This window comes from Myotis nattereri (genome assembly GCF_964212035.1).
Source record: "Myotis nattereri genome assembly, chromosome: 5".
Taxonomy (NCBI): domain Eukaryota; kingdom Metazoa; phylum Chordata; class Mammalia; order Chiroptera; family Vespertilionidae; genus Myotis; species Myotis nattereri.
Genome location: NC_138080.1, coordinates 67,666,921 through 67,683,803, shown reverse-complemented (window position 1 = coordinate 67,683,803; position 16,883 = coordinate 67,666,921). Strand labels below are relative to the sequence as shown.

At 53.3% G+C, this 16,883-nt stretch overlaps 1 protein-coding gene across 2 annotated transcripts in view; it reads left to right on the top strand.

Moving 5' to 3' along the window:
* Nucleotides 1-16,883, top strand: part of JADE1 (jade family PHD finger 1) — a 53,103-nt gene that overhangs the window by 18,676 nt on the left and 17,544 nt on the right. For both annotated transcript variants that reach the window (XM_081091521.1, XM_081091522.1), the window contains 4 exons: nucleotides 7,816-7,901; nucleotides 10,638-10,795; nucleotides 12,611-12,798; nucleotides 14,609-14,820. In XM_081091521.1, the coding sequence (XP_080947647.1) occupies nucleotides 7,816-7,901; nucleotides 10,638-10,795; nucleotides 12,611-12,798; nucleotides 14,609-14,820 (644 nt within the window). The remainder of the gene's footprint in view (nucleotides 1-7,815; nucleotides 7,902-10,637; nucleotides 10,796-12,610; nucleotides 12,799-14,608; nucleotides 14,821-16,883) is intronic.

Here is a 16,883-nt window from a genome sequence, read left to right as displayed (position 1 = left end):
TCTGCCCCCTGTGGTGCCTATCAAAGTGTCCTCGGAACGGACGAGAGCTCAGTAAATGCTGTGGAGTACACACTGTAGTCCTGCAGCAATTTTAAAGATCTTGGTTTTTGGTCACAGAAGGTTTCCAGAACGGGCTCCGCACTGGCTGTGCCGGGTGGAAGGCCGAGCCCGGTGTCAGTGTCCTGGTGGCACTGGCAGCAGGTCCTGCTCCTCTGTCCCCACCACTGCCTCAGCTCCTCCCCGGCAGAGCCCGGCTCACAGAGGTTCTGGAATGTTCCCCCAGAATTAGGCCCTCCCCTCTCTGGGCTCCAGCTGCCCAATTGGATGGAAATGTTCTAATCCAGTGTCACTGAGGAAGTGAATTTTAAAATGTTATTTAATTTCAATTAATTTAAATTTAAAAAGCCACGTGTGACTAGTGATGACCGTATTGGACAGTGCAGCTCTGGGTGGCGGGGCCCCATCCGCTCTGCAGGAGCCTCAGCTCAGGCCGGGGCTTCAACAACACAATTATTTTCTCACGGTTCGGAGGCTAGAAATTCAAGATCGCGGTGCTGACAGGTTGACTGTCTCTCTGAGGCCTCTCTCCTTGGCGTGCAGGTGGCTGCCGTCTCGCGTGTCCTCACGTGGCCTTCTGTGCGCGGGCTCCCCTGCGTCCGTGTGCCCCAGTGTTCTCTTCTTACGGGGACACCAGAGAGCTTGGACCAGGGTCCACCCGTAGACCTCACTTAACTTAATCCCCCCTTTAAAGGCCCTGTCCCCAGATACACCCCATTCTGAGGCACTGGGGGCCTGGCTTCCACCTAGGAATGCTGGGGGACACAGCTCAGCCCGTAACAGCCATAGAGGACCACATGCTTCACCGAAACATGCACCCCTCCCCACCCTTCCCAAGCTCTGGTTAAAAATGAAGGAGGAGAGCGGCCACAGCCCCCACTAAAAGCGTGTCCATCAAAAGTCACCCTTCTGGCGGTGGGCTATTTTCTTCCTCCTCCTAATGCGCTCATATCCATGTGGGGGGCAGAGGGTTCAGGTCGGTGTTTAGAGGGTCCTGGGGGTTAATTAGAGAGACAGCCAAGCTGTAAACACGGCAACGCCGCTCCATCCAAGAGTAGGGCTGGGCAGGACGAGACGTGGACAGGCCATCTTTGTCAGGCAGCTGGTTTGGTGTAGAGCAGGCATTGATGCCTCATAGCCGTGCTGTCCATCCAGGCCTAGTGTTGGGCAGTTACGGTGCCTGGTGGTAGGGGTGAGCACCCTGGCACGCCCAGCCTTAGAAAACATGCACATCACCCACGGAACCACCCCTCTCCACCTTCCCCGAGGGCAGCTCCTTCGAGGCCCATAGGCACTGGAGCTGCCCGTCCTTTTGTGAAGTGAGGTGCCTTCTGCCGCTGCAGTCAGGTCCCCAGGCCCGAGCCGGCCCTCAGTGGATCTGGGCACTTGGAAAGCCCTGCTTGCAAGAAGGGCTGGGTCTGCAGTGGCCGCTCTCCAGCCTGCAGCCCTGACGGGATTCTGGCAGCAGCTCCAACCCAGTGCAGAGCGTGTCCAAGTGGAGGAGAGGGAGCTGCTGACGTCAGCGTGGGGCCGCAGCACCAGCCGCAGCCACGCCTCGCCGCTGGCCTGGGGCTGGAGCCCGGTCAGGGAGCAGCAGTGTGGTATTTACCATGGGGAGTGGACGGGCATTTTCTGTGCCAGTGCGGGCCTTCCTCCAGCTGCCGGAGCCTCTCCAGGTGCCCCGGGGGGCCAGCCCTACTCTTGGATGGAGCAGCGTTGCAGTGTTTTCAGGCTGCGCCTGTAATTGCTGGGCTCCTGGGACGGGGTGGCCCTGCCAGCTTCTGAAGTTGCACACGGTGCCAAGGGGTGGCAGGAAAACAGGCCCTTCATTTCCTGCTTCCCTGCTGAGGATCCTCAGCCCTTAGGGGTTTCTGCAAATGTGCGAGAGGGGTCCACCAGCTATTTCCAGCATTTCCAGACCCTAAAGGAGGTCTCATTTCACCGGTAATAAAGCTGCAGAGGCTCATTGAGACATCGTGTTCTTGCTTTGGCAGGAATCATGTGTTGCTGGTTATCTCAGGCCAGTTAACAGCTCTGATCAGCATCCTTATATTTTTTTTTTCATGTAAAAGTAAGATGAGAATTAAATAGTAGAACAGAAAGAAGACTGTTCATTTGGCCAGATTTTTAAACACGTGGGGGCTTTGGCCAGGAGAAGGGAGCCAAGTGTAAGTGGTGTTTTTGGTGTTTTGGTTGTTTTAAAATGTGCCTCTCTCTCAAAGACTCAGAAGGAAGTTAAATTGGTTCTTTTATTTTCCACAAAGAGAGCAGAGGTGTGCTGATAGGTCAAAGTTTTTCCTAAAATTGTGAAGCAAGGCTTCCTTTTTCGGTCTGATGTCCTCCGTTTCCAGTCTGGGTCCAACTCCCTGTGGAAAGCCGGGTGTGGCCGGGGCCCAGGGTCCACACCTGTGCGGCTGGGACACACTCCTGTCAAGGGCAGTTCTGCAGCTGAGCTCGGCTCTACCTCCTGTCCCACGAATGGGCAGGAAAGATTGCTGAGTCAGATTCACACCGACTACAGTTGCAGCTGGTAATGCAGGCCGACGCCTGGCAAGCATGAAGTTATGTGGGGGCTGTTTTTCTGGGCTCTCCAGCTTACCGGCAGCAGTGGAGGCACCATCCTTTTTAGCGGATGAAACATACTCTCCATATCACTGCATTTGATGGATTCCCATCCAGTTTTTAGTAACTTGTCTTCCTTTTCTGTTTGGCTGGCTGTGCTTGGTCACCTCCACACACATCTTCGGTGGTTTCTGTGCTCTGTCTCTGTTCTGCTCCTGTTTGTACCTTTAATTTGCTCCTTTTCCACAGGAGTTGCATCAGGTGACACACCCAGGAGTTGCATAGGAATCACTGAAATGTGAACTTTGGCTTGAGTACTACAGAATGTACACCGTACCCGTGTCTCCTCAGGTGACACAGGTGGCTTTGCCCCTTTTCAGACCCAGCTGGTGGCTTGGCTTTGACACTGATGAAAAGGTTAACAGCTTGGGCTCGAGGAGCCACTGGCACAAAGGATCCTGGGCATGGACTAACCTCTGTGGCCCTGGGACTTGGACCTCAGCAGGAGGGCTAGGGGCTGGGAATCAAACGCATGTGCTAGTTGGTTGAAGAACCTGGTGCACTAAGTATGTCGGAACGTGCCTGGGCCAGTTCTTTGAATGTATGTGTTATGCTTCTGTATTTTGGAAGTTGACAGTGATTTGGACCATGGAGCTGAGCTCTGCTGGGGAGGAAGAGCTGGGGTAGGCATAGCGTCCGCCCCGGATAGAAACGGCGGCTGTATCCGAGGCTTGCTTCCTATCATCCTGTTACAGTGAATAGCCAGTGACTACATTAACTCAGCTAACTTTCCGATAGGAATTTCCATGGCTCCGCTTGACTTGCACAGGGCTAGGCTAGCCGTCCCCGGGAGTAACGCACGGGCCCTCTCAGGTCTGCGCTGGCAGTTGAAGCTGGCCGGCCACTGGACGTCATGCTGGCCAGCCCTAAGCATCTTACCTGGTTAAGCCGGTTTAACAGGACGGGAGCCACCAGCATGTTGTTTTCTAGTGCCAGACGCAGGGTCTGAGACACAGGAGGCGCACCACTAGGTCTGTGGCCAGGTTCTTCTGTCATTTGCATTTTGTGGTGTGAACACCTGGGCCACCGTTCATTCTAATTCCTGAACTTTGCATGCACTGCACAACCTGGGAGGCTTAACACACATGAACTACTACGCGTGAAAGTCATGTGCAACACGTACTAGATTTACTCTTGAGGCTTTTCCTTATTTTAGATCTGGGGCAACTCAGTGTGGCTATTTTTAATATTTCAAAGGAGCACGTTTGCACTATCAGAAAGACCTGTGCCCACGGCATTGCCACCTGCGAGCCTTTGTAACTTTTTAATGGAAGGTGGGGATATTAAAACAAAACATTTTTTCATTCATTCTTTACAGTATTTAATATGCAATATTGTTACCCTAACAGCATAAGAATTTCTGAAGTTGCTTACATTTGTCACGGAGTGGACTTAAGTTCAGACACTCTCTTGTGTGTGGTCAATAAAATAGTCACAGACATCATTACCAGATTAGAGTTCCCAGCTCCTCTCCTGAAAACAGAAAGAAAACAAAACAAAATGTTGCCTAACTGGTTTGGCTCAGTGGATAGAGCGCCGGCCTGCAGACTGAAAGGTCCCAGGTTCGATTCCGGTCAAGGGCATGTACCTTGGTTGCGGGCACATCCCCAGTGGGGGGTGTGCAGGAGGCAGCTGATTAATGTTTCTCTCTCATTGATGTTTCTGCCTCTCTATCCCTCTCCCTTCCTCTCTGTAAAAAAATCAATAAAATATATTTAAAAACCAAAACAAAACAAAAACAGAACAAAATGTTACTCGTCACATTCTTACTTTAGTCTGCCATTAAGCGTTAGCACTCAGAACAACGCAGAACGCAGCCCCACCCAGCGCAGCCTCGGCACACGGCTCTGAGGACTGGCCAGGGCAGGTGTTTGCCGAGATAAGTCTGTCTCCCCGTCCTTTCAGGGTTTGAAATGCTCTCATTTCTGGTTTTATAATTCTTTCCCACCCAGCATCACCTAGCTTTTTTTCAGTTACAAAGGGATGCAAATTATTTTTGTTTGGACCATATTCTGAGAGCTTCTTGACCATCTGAGTACCGTCCGGAGAGAGCCTGGCTGAGGCGGGAGGACTGGGCAGGGACGGCAGGACACTTGCTCGAGTCTCGGCTGTGGACTTCCTGGGAACCTGTGGATGTCGCCGCATTCTGATCCGGAGGCCGTGGCCCCACCAGGCTGCCTTTACATGTACCATTGCTTTATTTTCCTGGAGCTCAAACCTCACTTCGATAGGCAAAACGGGAGCGTGTTCTCTGTGCCTGCTGCCTCCAGTTCTGAAGTGACAGGGATGGTTCTCGCCGAGTATGACAGTCCTGAACAGCGACACCACATTCTTGTCCACTTTTTAAAACATTCACTGAGGATCTGCTGTGTCAAGGAGATCAGGAGGAAGAGACCACCCGCAACAGAGACCTGCAGCTGGACCCGCCGCTGACGTGGGAGGGTCCGCTGGTCCCGTCCCACATTCCCATCTGGGTGGGCTGCAAAGTCTCGGCTTTACGCGAGCCACCTGTGCCAAGTAAAACGGAGCATTTTCTTTTTCTTTGTTGTTAGTGGATGATAGAAAACCATCAGGTATCTCCTGCCCACCTTAAATATGGATACTCTGATAAGTTCTGGCATGTTTACAGCCATAAAACTCAAAGAAATCCTTCCCTCCCACCTTTCCCCTCATCAGAGCATCCACTTTCTGTCGCTGGAGACTTGTGTATATTTTTCAGAGTTTTTTGTAAGTGGAGTAATATGCTACAGACTGTCTGGTTTCCTTCACTCGAAGTAGTTATTCCAGCATCGTCCAACCCGGCCTGCCTCAGAAGCGCCGTTCTTGGTGCAGGGTAGGGTTCCACTGATTGGATACACCACCGTTCGGGAATCCATGCTGTCTGTTGGCGCATATGTGGGTACTTTCTGGGTTTTGGCCTTTATAATTAGGCTAAGAACATTTCTCACATCAGTGATAATTGAAACGCCCCCCGCCTCACTTTCTATAAAGTGGGTTTAATAGGATTAACTTTTACTTCTCTCCCGTCCTATGCATCGTGCCCATTGAAAGGAAGAGGAATGGACCGCTGCTGGGTGGACCGGTGTTTCTTTTCGGTGGTATTACTATCAGGTGCCCGATCTGCAGTGCCTTCGGTTCTCTGTTGTAAAAAGTAAGTGTGGTGCAGACACCCACTTCTCAAGGATAGAGAAGCAGCAGTTTCTGTGTGGCTGTCACTGCTTTGGTTGTTCCACGCCAGCAAAGCTGCAGGCTCCTGGCGGCCCCGGAAACGACGCTGGAGGGATGCTGACAGATGCCCGAGAAAAGGCAACAGGTCCCCAACCCACCAATGACAGGAGTGTGGTTTCTGCTTAGCTCTGAAAGGACTCGCCTCCCTCCGCCCCATGTGAGGTTTACAGTATAGCAATGGGATGAATGGTCCTTGTTAAATTTTTGGGTTTGTTCCTTTCATTATATCCCTTCCATAGTCACCCAGAGGGAAGGATCATGCCTTCCTGCCCTAACAACTCTCCCTTCCCCTCCTGAGATCCCTGGGCCCTGAGCCAGCTGAGGGGGCCTGCAGGACCCCAGGGTGAGAGAGGCCTCCTAAAGGCACGAGCCCCCCAGCACCTTCCTCTCCAGGTTCCTGCCTTGGCTTCTGTCTTTGCTTTTTCCAGTGATGACAGGATTTGGAACCTCTATAAGTTGGGTTCACCCCAGTGACCCAGAATATTTCTGTGTGGGCGTGAAACAGTCTAGTTTAAGAAAGCATTTTCTAGACGCTTTACTGAGTGCGGTACAGGGGCCACCTGTAGGAGGAGGTCTGATTCTGCTATCCTAACAGTCGCCCCACTTACAGGCCTCAGAACTGGTGAGTGTGGGCTGTGCCAGAGCGAAGGTTGGCGATAGATCCCCTTCAGTCTCCGTCATCGCAAATCCGATGATAGGCTTATGTGCAGATTCTCTCTCTTAGTGTCCCCAAGGTCTCATGCGTACTTTGGTTCTGTCCCTTATCTCTGGAATCTGTAGAGATAAGAGTGACAGTAGGATGGCAGTTTGCTCTGGTTTTGGCTTTGAAAGGGGGGGGGGGGTGGGTGGGTGTTAATTTCTGGGAAATGGTAGGTATGTGTTCAGGGTGGAGGTGAGACATATTGCAGGTGGGGCATCCACAAACAGGATGCCGCAGCCAGTGTCTACACAACACATGATGGGCAGTGGTGTGAGTGGGGGCCGACCAGGAGTCTGGGGCGATGGGCAGTGAGTTAATACAACTTTGCCATTTATTGGACCTGTCCTGAGTGAGGAGGGCCGAGGGCAGCGGTTCTCAACCTGTGGGCCGCGACCCCTTTGGCGGTTGAACGACCTTTTCACAGGGGTCGCCTAAGACCATCCTGCATATCAGATATTTACATTACGTTTCATAACAGTAACAACATTACAGTTCTGAAGTAGCAACGAAAATGATTTTATGGTTGGGTCACAACATGAGGAACTGTATTTAAAGGGCCAGAAGGTTGAGAACCACTGGTCTAGGGTGACTTAGATTTCTGACTTCAAGTAGAAACGTGATGCTCACCAGGCTAAGAATAGACGGGGGAGGACAGGTTTGGGTCACAGGTTGGGCCCAGTTTTGTAGCGCTGTGGTGACAGCTCTGGGGCGATGTCTTCATTTGAGGTGAACATGCACCTGGAGCCGGGGCAGGAGGAGAGTGAGGTGCAGGTCTGACCATCTGCTTGAGCCGGGCAGGGTCTGGGCCTGGGCGAGCGGAGAAGCACAGAGAGGGGCACCAGGAGTTTTGAGGTTGGCCTTAGGATTTAGCATAAAGATCTTAATCTTCGCATTAAGAAAGTTTCCTAAAAACTCAGTGAGATGTTTTCCAGTATGTATTTAGCATCGGGAGACTTTGACCGTCTTAACTTCAGACGTGCAGGCTTCTGGCCCAGAGCCTGTGTCCTCCTGTGTGCGGTGCTGGGGGTCCCAGGAGGCCCGCCCGGGTGAGCGTTAGGAGGGGCTCTGAGTGTCCAGTGCTCTGGCCCAGCCTCATGGCTGTCTCATGCGGGGTGTGGAAGTGAGCCTTGCTGAGTTTGGCTAAAGAAAACAGCACTCAGTGATTTCTGCACTTTTAATTGTTCCTCTGTGGCTATTTGTGTCTTTAGGCCTGTCCACCACTTGGTCTCAGAATTCCCGGTCCCAGCACAGGAGAGGTTCCTGCTCCAGACATGAAGATCGGAAGCCTTCCGAGGTATTTCCCCAATGCTGGCGTGACGTATGTCAGACACGTGTGCATGAGAACACGTGACGACATACAGGCCCGAGGCTGATACTGATGTCTGTCTGTGAAACTTGGGCAAGTTATGTAACCTTTCTGTGCCTCAGTTTCCAACCCTGTAAGATGGAGATAGCGTAGGTGGTTACCTCAGGACTATTACGAGGATTAAGGGGTTAATACACAGAGGTCAACACATACAAAGCACATAAAAAAGTGCTCAGTAACTGTTAGCTATTATTTTTATTAATTATATTCTTCTTTTCCTTTTCTGTTCCCTGTTTGCTGGCTCCCAACAACTTTTCCTCTGGCCAGGACATGAGCGAGTTCGGCTGCTGCCAGTCACTGCCAGCCTCAAGTTAGTTTTAGCCATAAATTTGTGGCTTACTTGGCAACAACAATATAATTCTGGGAATTTTGTTTTGGGGATTACGCTTAAGGCTTTTCCCTTCTTTTCCATTTTGTTTCTCATCTTAATGTCTCCCCTGCTCCCCATTTTGTTCTCTCTCTAGCTGTCATCTGTCATTCTATTTAAGATTGTTTTTTGGTGCGTCTCTCTGCTGGCTTTTGTTGACTGGGGGCCCCTGCCAGCCCTGAGGTGTTTCCTCTGAACACCTCTGCTGGGCTCCGAGCACTGACATGGTGGAGAAAAGGCACTGTAGTTCAAGTGAGCAGGTTGTAGGAAAGGCAGTCTTTGGTTCTGCCCCTTGGTGTTGTGCTGCCTCTTGGCGGGGTGACCTCACAGACGGCCTCGCCCACGGCCTCACCTGCAGCCTCACCTGCAGCACGCCTGTGTCTCTGCTGCATGGGGCGTGCGGGGTGCTGTGTTGGAGTGTAGCAGAGACTCCTTCTCTAAGAGGAAGTAAGGAGCACGCATCCTTTAGAATCGTAGAAACCTCCCCAGGAGACACTTAAACGTTGGGGAAGGTGGTGGTTTTACCGCCCGGGCTCATTCCAGGCTCTGTCCCACGGAGCCCGCACTGCCCGCTTCCCTTTTGGTGGCCCTGGAGCGGCCAGGCCTGCTCCTCCTTTTTTCTTTAATTCCCCGTGCTGCCATTAACGCCCGCTGTCTTTCTTAAGTACTCCTGTGACTTCAGGGCAGGAATGCGGGGGCCAGGGGACATCAGTGCCTCCCCCCCCCCCGCCCCGCCCCCGCCCCGCCCCGCCTCCCCGGGACACCTGGACTCCGCCTTGTCCCTAAGCCATGTTTTTTTTCCAGATTTTTTCTAAGATTTCTCTGACTTCAAACACTTTTATACTGAAGCACTAGCGTTGAATTCTGCCAGGGACCCGGGTGTCCATTTGGGGGCACCTGTTTTGGTTCTTGAGCATCCCTGCTGGAGTCTGAGTAAGGGAGTTGTGGCTGCCATTTATCGTTACTGCAGTTTGATTCTCCTTCTTTGGAAAACGCCTGATTTTTTTTCACTTGCAAGACAGTTGGGATGTGTTTTTAGTCTGATTTTCTTCCTGAAGTTGTGGACCTAGACTTTTGTTTTATAGGACTTTTTCTTTGGGGAGGGGCGGCCCCAGCCTGGCCGGGTACTTGCTTTCGGATCAGTGCCGATCTTCCTGTGCTTTTGTGGGGACTGCGAGGTTCTCTCTGTTCCTGGGCGCTGGGAGTGGGGAGTGGCGTGCTGGGCAAAGCTCAGACACTGCTCTAGAGAAGTGTATTAAAGTCATCACCAGCTTGAAAAGCCACCAGGAAAAACAAACATGGCCCTATTAGCCGGGATAGAATGTGAGCTGTGCTCCGCAGCACAAGAAAGAACCCCCTGTCCTTCTCAGGGGGAGCGAGCTCAGCATTGTGACTTGTGTAAACAGAGAGCATGCCCTTCAGATGCAGGCTCGCTCCCTGCCAAGTGCGGCTCTGGTGCCAGGGTCAGCGCTGTCGCCCAGAGACGGGCGTGGGCGAGGAGACGGTGCCGGCTCCTGCCCCGCCAGGGCAGCAGGCCTGCAGGACGCCTTTGTGTGTCCCCTGAGGGCCCTGACACAAGCTGGAGGAGCTGTCTTGGCTGAGAGTCCTTCTGAGACTTGTGGGTCTGTTTCTGGCAGGGAGAGGAGAGGGCAGTACCTTGCTTGTCTTCTTTCCCTCTCTCTCTCTCCTGCCTCCTCCCCATTCTGCACACGCAGCGCCTCCCTTGGAGCAGTTGTGCCGGGAAAGGTGTGCAAGTGGGCACGTGCTGTAAGGCCCGTTCTCGGAGCAGACTCCCAGGCCTGTCACTGCTTCTGTCCCAGCCTACTCTTTGCCTGGCAAGAGCCAGCTGGGACCTGACCTCCCAGACACCTCGCTCTATACCCTGGGGCCTGAGGTGGGGCTGGCAAGGTGGAGTGCAGAAGGGGAGGCCCTGGTGGTTCCGGGTTCCGGGTTTGGGTTTGAAGTTGCTACACGGCCCGTGGAGCTTTGTTTCTTAAATACCGTCAAGAGCACGCCTCCCTGCAGGGGTCCCGCCCACGGTTTCAGCAGCGCTCCGTGAACTGAGAGTTCGGGGAAGCTGCTTTGCTGATGCTGTTGCAGCTGCTGTGTGGACGTGGAGCCACCGAGCCTGAAGCCAGGGTGTGGCAGGCTCAGGGCTTCCTGTCACAGGCCAGACTGGTTCTCTGTTGATCCAGTGACCTTGTTACACGGCAGCGCCATGGTTACCCTGCAGCTGCCAGTGCTCGGAATAAGAAAGCAAAGATCAAATGTCCGTGACCCTGTCTCTCCCTCTCCAGGTGTTTAGGACAGACCTGATCACTGCCATGAAGCTACATGACTCCTACCAGCTGAACCCCGATGAGTACTACGTGTTGGCAGATCCCTGGAGACAGGAGTGGGAGAAGGGGGTGCAGGTGCCAGTCAGCCCTGGGACCATCCCTCAGCCTGTGGCCAGGTAGATATGCCTCGAAGAGAACAGCTCTGCCTCCCCCGTGGGGCCTGTCTGCCCCTCAGCCAGGTGCCGAGAAGAGCAGTGTGTCCTCAGCACTGAGGTCCCCGTGGGCGCAGGAACACGTCAGGTCCACAGGACAGTGACTTGGAGGACTGGCTGGGGGATTTGGATGTTTGCACCCCCTGCTGTCCCTCTTCCTGCACTTGCATCCCCACCCTTGGTCACATTCACGCTGCAAAGCAGCTCTGCTGGGCCCGGGGAAAGGTGGCTTCCTGGTCCCCTGGTGGCCACTCCCCCTTTGGAGGAGGACAGGTGGGGTAGCCAGCTTAGGTATGTGGAGGGGAGTTTGGGGAGATGAATGGATTAGGTGAGCTCTCCTATGGATTGACTTTGCCCAGTTCTTCTTGTGGGGCTTTGTCTGACTTACAAACCACTTTCCCCCCTGAGGGTCGGGTCCTCAGTGACTCAGCTTAGCTAGAAGCTGCAGCGGGTTTGCTCTTGTCCTCCCATCCAGCTCCCCCGACCCTGGGCTGCCGGCGGGGAGAGAGGAGGGAGTGCCCTGTGCTCAGCTGGCGCCAGGCTTCTCTGCTGTTGCATCCTCACCATCCCCGAGGGTGGACGGAGCTCGCCTAACCCTAACCCTAACCCTCGCCCACTCTGTGTCTCTCCAGGCACTGGAGATGATCGAGTTTGATCATTGCTCTTCGGGATCTCTGCGACAAATGTCCCCCTAGATCTGCAGGTTTAGATGCTGGGTGGTTCTGGTTGGAGGAAAGGGATTAGATGATGGATGGGGCGGCCTCCATAGGCCGGACTCCTGGCCTGTGGGCGGGCCCGTCACTGGGCTCTCGGGATGAGCAATGTGTTTGCCTTAGAGTGCACACCTGCCCCGCAATCCCAAGCTGGGAGTTTTTCACCAATTTGTTCACTACATTTGGGAGCCCACAACACAGCCTATGGACATTTTCAGCTGAACCAAAGCCTGCTCTTGGTTGAGGAGGAGAAATAACTGTCCAGTTAGCCCATCTCAGTGTCCTGTAGATAAAATCACTTTTGTAATGATAACGATGACGAAACTTTGACACCTTCAAAGTTTTGGACAACTTGATGTTCACGCAAGCTGCTAAACAGATGTGGAGGGCTGTGTGGACTCCCAGTCGGGGTGGTCTCATAGTCTCACGTGCCATCACAGCCTTCGAGGGGGGCGTGGTGGATGAGGCTGCTTCAGGTGTTAGGTGGGGGCAGAAGGTAGGGTAAGGAGGAGAGGGAGCGTGGGTCTTTATCCTGGCCCTGGGATGTTGGGAGAGGCCCCAGCTGGGCTCACTCTGGTTCTTGGGCCACTGAGTAATGGCTGAGGTCTGGTTTATTTTTAAGGTCAGACAGAGGGCATTTCTCCCCGTGGTTCCCCAGCATCAGCTGTGGCTGCTCTTGCTCCTCGATGTTCTTGAGAACCCAGTGCTTGGCATCCAGCAGGCTGGGTGGTTCTGGTTGGAGGAAAGGGCTCGAATGGGCAACGCCGGACACCTAAGCGGCCACAGCACCTGCCGCTGTGGGTGGGGTGGGGACGGGTGTCGGGGAAGCCGAGTGGAAGGAGCTGGTTTTGAAGACTTCTGCAGGGTGTGCACTGGGATGTGTTTCCCATTGGGTGTGTTAAGGACTCCTTAGTGTTATTAGCAGTGACGGCAGGACTTTAAGCCTGTTAGTCTGGCGATGACCTGGGTTTTGGGTGGCGGTGGAGACTCCCCTGGGGCCTTGCACAGCCTGGCTGGTCTGTGGCAGAAAGGATGACCCGGCTGCCTCGTGTTTGCTGTTAACTAGGGTCGTGTCGGAAGAGAAGTCACTCATGTTCATCAGGCCCAAGAAATACATCGTCTCTTCAGGCTCCGAGCCCCCGGAGCTGGGCTACGTGGACATCCGTGCGCTGGCCGATGGCGTGTGTCGGTATGACCTCAATGACATGGACGCGGCATGGCTGGAGCTGACCAACGAGGAGTTCAAGGAGATGGGTGAGGCCCGTGCTACTGTTTGTAACCAGCGCTGTCCGTTGAGATGGACTCAGGGACCGGGCCAGTGAGCGGCCTTCCCACTGGCCGTGGAGGCAGGGTTCCCGCCCTGCCCTGCCCGTATGTACCTCACGAGCCCGGAAGCCAGAGAAACTAAGTGACTGTCCCTGGACCACAGGGGGCCGGCACTCCTTTCCCGGTGGTGCAGTTCAGATCGCTGCCCCCGCCACTGAGTCCACCCCAGCCCGGCTCCCTTCCAGACCCCACAGCGATGCCTCCTCACCAGGTCCTGCTCCTAAGCTGGAGTTCCCGCCTCCTCTGTCCCCAGCGATCTGTCCTCTCCGGAGCCCCGCCCTCCCAGGAGCCCTGCCCCTCCCTGGTGCCCAGCCCTGCTCAGCCGTCTCTTTTCCCTGAGTTTGCTCGTTTTCTGCGTGAGGCGGGCGGAGCATCTGCGCCACACTCACTGCATCTCCAGGGTGGAGACCGGGTGGCGTGCGGGTTTCCCTCCGCACTTCTGATTGCTGAGGGTCTCTCGAGGTGACCTGATGAGCAAGACTGTGAAGTCTTCTCAGAGCTCTCTTGGAGGTGAATGCTGCCTCAGCTTCATCCACCTACGGCCTGCTCTATAGCAGTTTTGTAGAGACCAGGTGCGCTTGACTGACCAGTGGCCTGTGTTAGGCACAGGGTACAGCCAGAGCCACTGGTGCCTTTGAAGTGGTTTAGTGATGAGTCCTGGGCTGACTCCTCAGTCGGAAGGAAGTGCCCGGTACGTAGGCAGCTGTGTAACATAAACTGGACACATGCTTTTATTGGTCTTTTTAATGGTAAGAATTAATTACAGGGCACAGGATTGTGTTTTCAAGACCAGTGGTGTTTTTAGAACTACAGACTCGGAGCACCTGGCCACGCAGAGGCTGTCTCAGAGTTAACCAGGGTTTGCGATGGCTGGTGCTGCTTTTTTGAATAAGTGTTTAGGGCTTATCACACTGTCAGCTCTATTGTGGCGGTTCTCAGATTTTTTTAAAAACCCAAGGAGTGTTAATTTGATGGTTTTAAACTTGCGATAGTGCACAGAAGTCTAGTGACATTTCTGTTGTTTCTTGCCACTTCGGTGTTCTGTGTGGATAGTATTTGCAGCCTATTTTTTTCTGTCTGCATGAGTGTCTTCATTGTAGGGAGTTTGGACTATATCCACACATGGAAGAAAATAGAAGTCTCATCCCACCGCTGGCTATAACCACGAGAACCACTGGAGATGTATTTTTGATCCTTCGTGCCTCAGAATGCAGTTTATTTGATTCACAATGAGCTGTCTCCTAGGCTTCCGACAGTCCTTGTGTTTTGGCCTCTCATGTGTCTGATGAACTGTGCCTCTCGATGTAGTCAGTTCAGAGGGTGAAGAGCGATGAACCGGGTAAAAGCATCCAGTGCTCACGGGGGATCTTGTCAGGGGATCTTGTCAGGGCACCGTCACAAGTAGTAAGGAAAGAAAGTTCTCAAACAAGCACCCAGGCCACAGCACGGGGTCAGGTCACTCCCATGACCGTTTATGTGTAACACTGTAATGAAATGGCAGTTGAACGACAGTGCAGTTAACATCCTCGGTCCCTTTTGGGGTTTATCTTGTGTTTTGTACTTAAAACACAGCGTCTCCCGTGGAAGGGTCTGAGGGCATGCAATGGAAAATGTGTGGGACACTCAGGATGGCTTTACTTATAATATCACTTATTCACTGCAAATTACTCACACATGTAAACGGATGCCTGGCGATGCCTGTGGCCGGGGGTTACTGAGCTGGGCTCTGCGCCCCCAGGCATGCCGGAGCTGGACGAGGGCACCATGGAGAGGGTCCTGGAGGAATTTGAGCAGCGCTGCTCCGACAACATGAACCACGCCATCGAGACGGAAGAGGGCCTGGGCATCGAGTACGACGAGGACGTCGTGTGTGACGTCTGTCAGTCGCCTGACGGTGAGGACGGCAACGAGATGGTGTTCTGTGACAAATGCAACATCTGCGTGCACCAGGTATGTGGGCAGCGAGGCCCAGGCAGAAGCACCGGGCCTGAGCCCGTCTGCCACCAGGGCACCCAGAGGGACCGGGTCTCCCTCTGGACGGGGCCGTTCTCCTGCTGCCCCGAGGGAGTTAAGAAATGGGTCCTGACATCTCACTGTCCCTAAGCGGTTCTCAGTGTTTGAAGTATCTCTCGATACTTTTACAACCAGAAGCATAGACTCCTTTGTGAGACTCTCTCTCCTTTACATGTTCTTCGTCCTGCCCATGGAAGTCAGGTTTACTTAAAAAGAGTATATGCGCCCTCTGCCCGGCGCCAGCACCTGAGTCAGGTATTACGAACACTGAGAAACCTTAAAAAGGTGGTTAGTTAGCTGGATCGGTTCCCTCCGACTGCCATGACGAAGTGCCACAAACTGCATGGCTTAAAAACAGAAGCCTGTCTGGCTGTTCTGGAGACTAAAAGTGTGAAAGCAAGGTGCGGGCAGGGCCGGGTGAGGGCAGGGCCGGGTGCGGGCAGGGCCCATCACCCGAGGATCCTTCCCCGCCTCTCCCCCTCTCCCAGTGTCGTGTGCTTTGCTGGCCGTCGTTGGTGCTCCTGGACGTGCAGTTGCACAGCTCTGTCTCTGCCTTCGCCATATGGTGCCCTCCTGTGGGTGTCTTCACACCTGACATCTTCTTATAGGGTTCCCTGTCCCATGGAATTCGAGGCCCACACCTCCCCCAGGGTGACCTCATCCTAACTGACCCCATCTGCAGGGACCCTGTTTCCAAATAAGGCTGTATTCCGAGGTATTGGGTCAGGACTGTGACATCTCCTTTTGGGATACAGTTTAACCCATGACACTTGCAAATGTGTTAGTGTGTACACTGAGCTGTTAAGAAGAGGAAGGAGTTCCCTTTTCTGGAAACGGATTTCCTGTCCTCCCTGATTGATCCCAATAGGACTTGGTGGTGGCTCGCCGTCTTCTGTGAAAAGCAATCCGCAGGCGTCAGTAAGGGTGACACTGGGACAATCTCCGTCTTTCTCACCTCTCGTTTATTTTTAACGCAATAATGAAGTGACTTGGATTTCTGTGGGGACTCACGTTCACAGTCACTATTAGGATTTAAAGGACTACCCTGAGGTCCTTTCTGTGAATTCACCTGTTTATGCCGACATCAACTCACTTAGACGTTTGTGGAGGTTGCTCGGGGACCTTCGTGGGAGAAGAGTCAGGTTTGCTCTGGAACTTTGTTGGATTATCCTTTTCTGTAGGATGTGCCTGCCTCTTGGCCTCCGCTCTGCCTGGAGACCTGGCTGCCTTGGTCCCACCCTGCTCGTCCTGAGAGAGCGACACACAGCCTCTCGCTGCAGTCACTGGAGCCCGCCTCGCAGCCTGGGTTTCCCGTTGTCGAGGACGCTTCCTTGGGATGATGGAGAATCCCTGCAGGGTTTCGCTGTGACAGATTGTGACACCGTGACTACCACAGTTGTTTTTTGTTGCTGGTGATGTTAACTTGGATGACTTTTCAGAGTTTTTTTTCCTCCTATTTTACTTATTTTGCCCCTGAGAAACAGTTTGTTTGAAAAAAAGGGTTCTGCGTGGAAGCTCTCAAACCCCCTGTTTCATAGATAAGTAACTGATGTCAGGGGGCTGCTCAGGGCCCCTGTGGGTCAGTGGCCATTGGAGCTGGAAGTTGGGGTGTCCAGGCCCCCAGCGACCCTTCTGCTTGGTCTTTTTCCTCCTGCCATAACCACGTTGTGTCTTTCCTTAGCATTTCCTTGTGGTTCATTTTCCTTTTGAGATGTTCTTCAGGGCTTGACTTAAAGGCATATTTTATTTAATCTTTTAATTTTGTTTAGACTTGCTTTTCTAGTAAAAAAAAAAGAAATGATCTTTTCAATTGTGACTTTCTCTAGGGTGCCTGACAGTTTGAAACCTTGGGGTGTTTGAAACCGTACTAGAGTCATTTAGCTCTATTTAAAGTTGTTTCCCGTCCGTCTGTGTTGACAGTGGCTCATTCACGGCGCTGACATCGCGCCCTGAGCTCTGCCTGGCTGCTCACTCCGCCCGCTCTCATCCCTGCGGTTTCC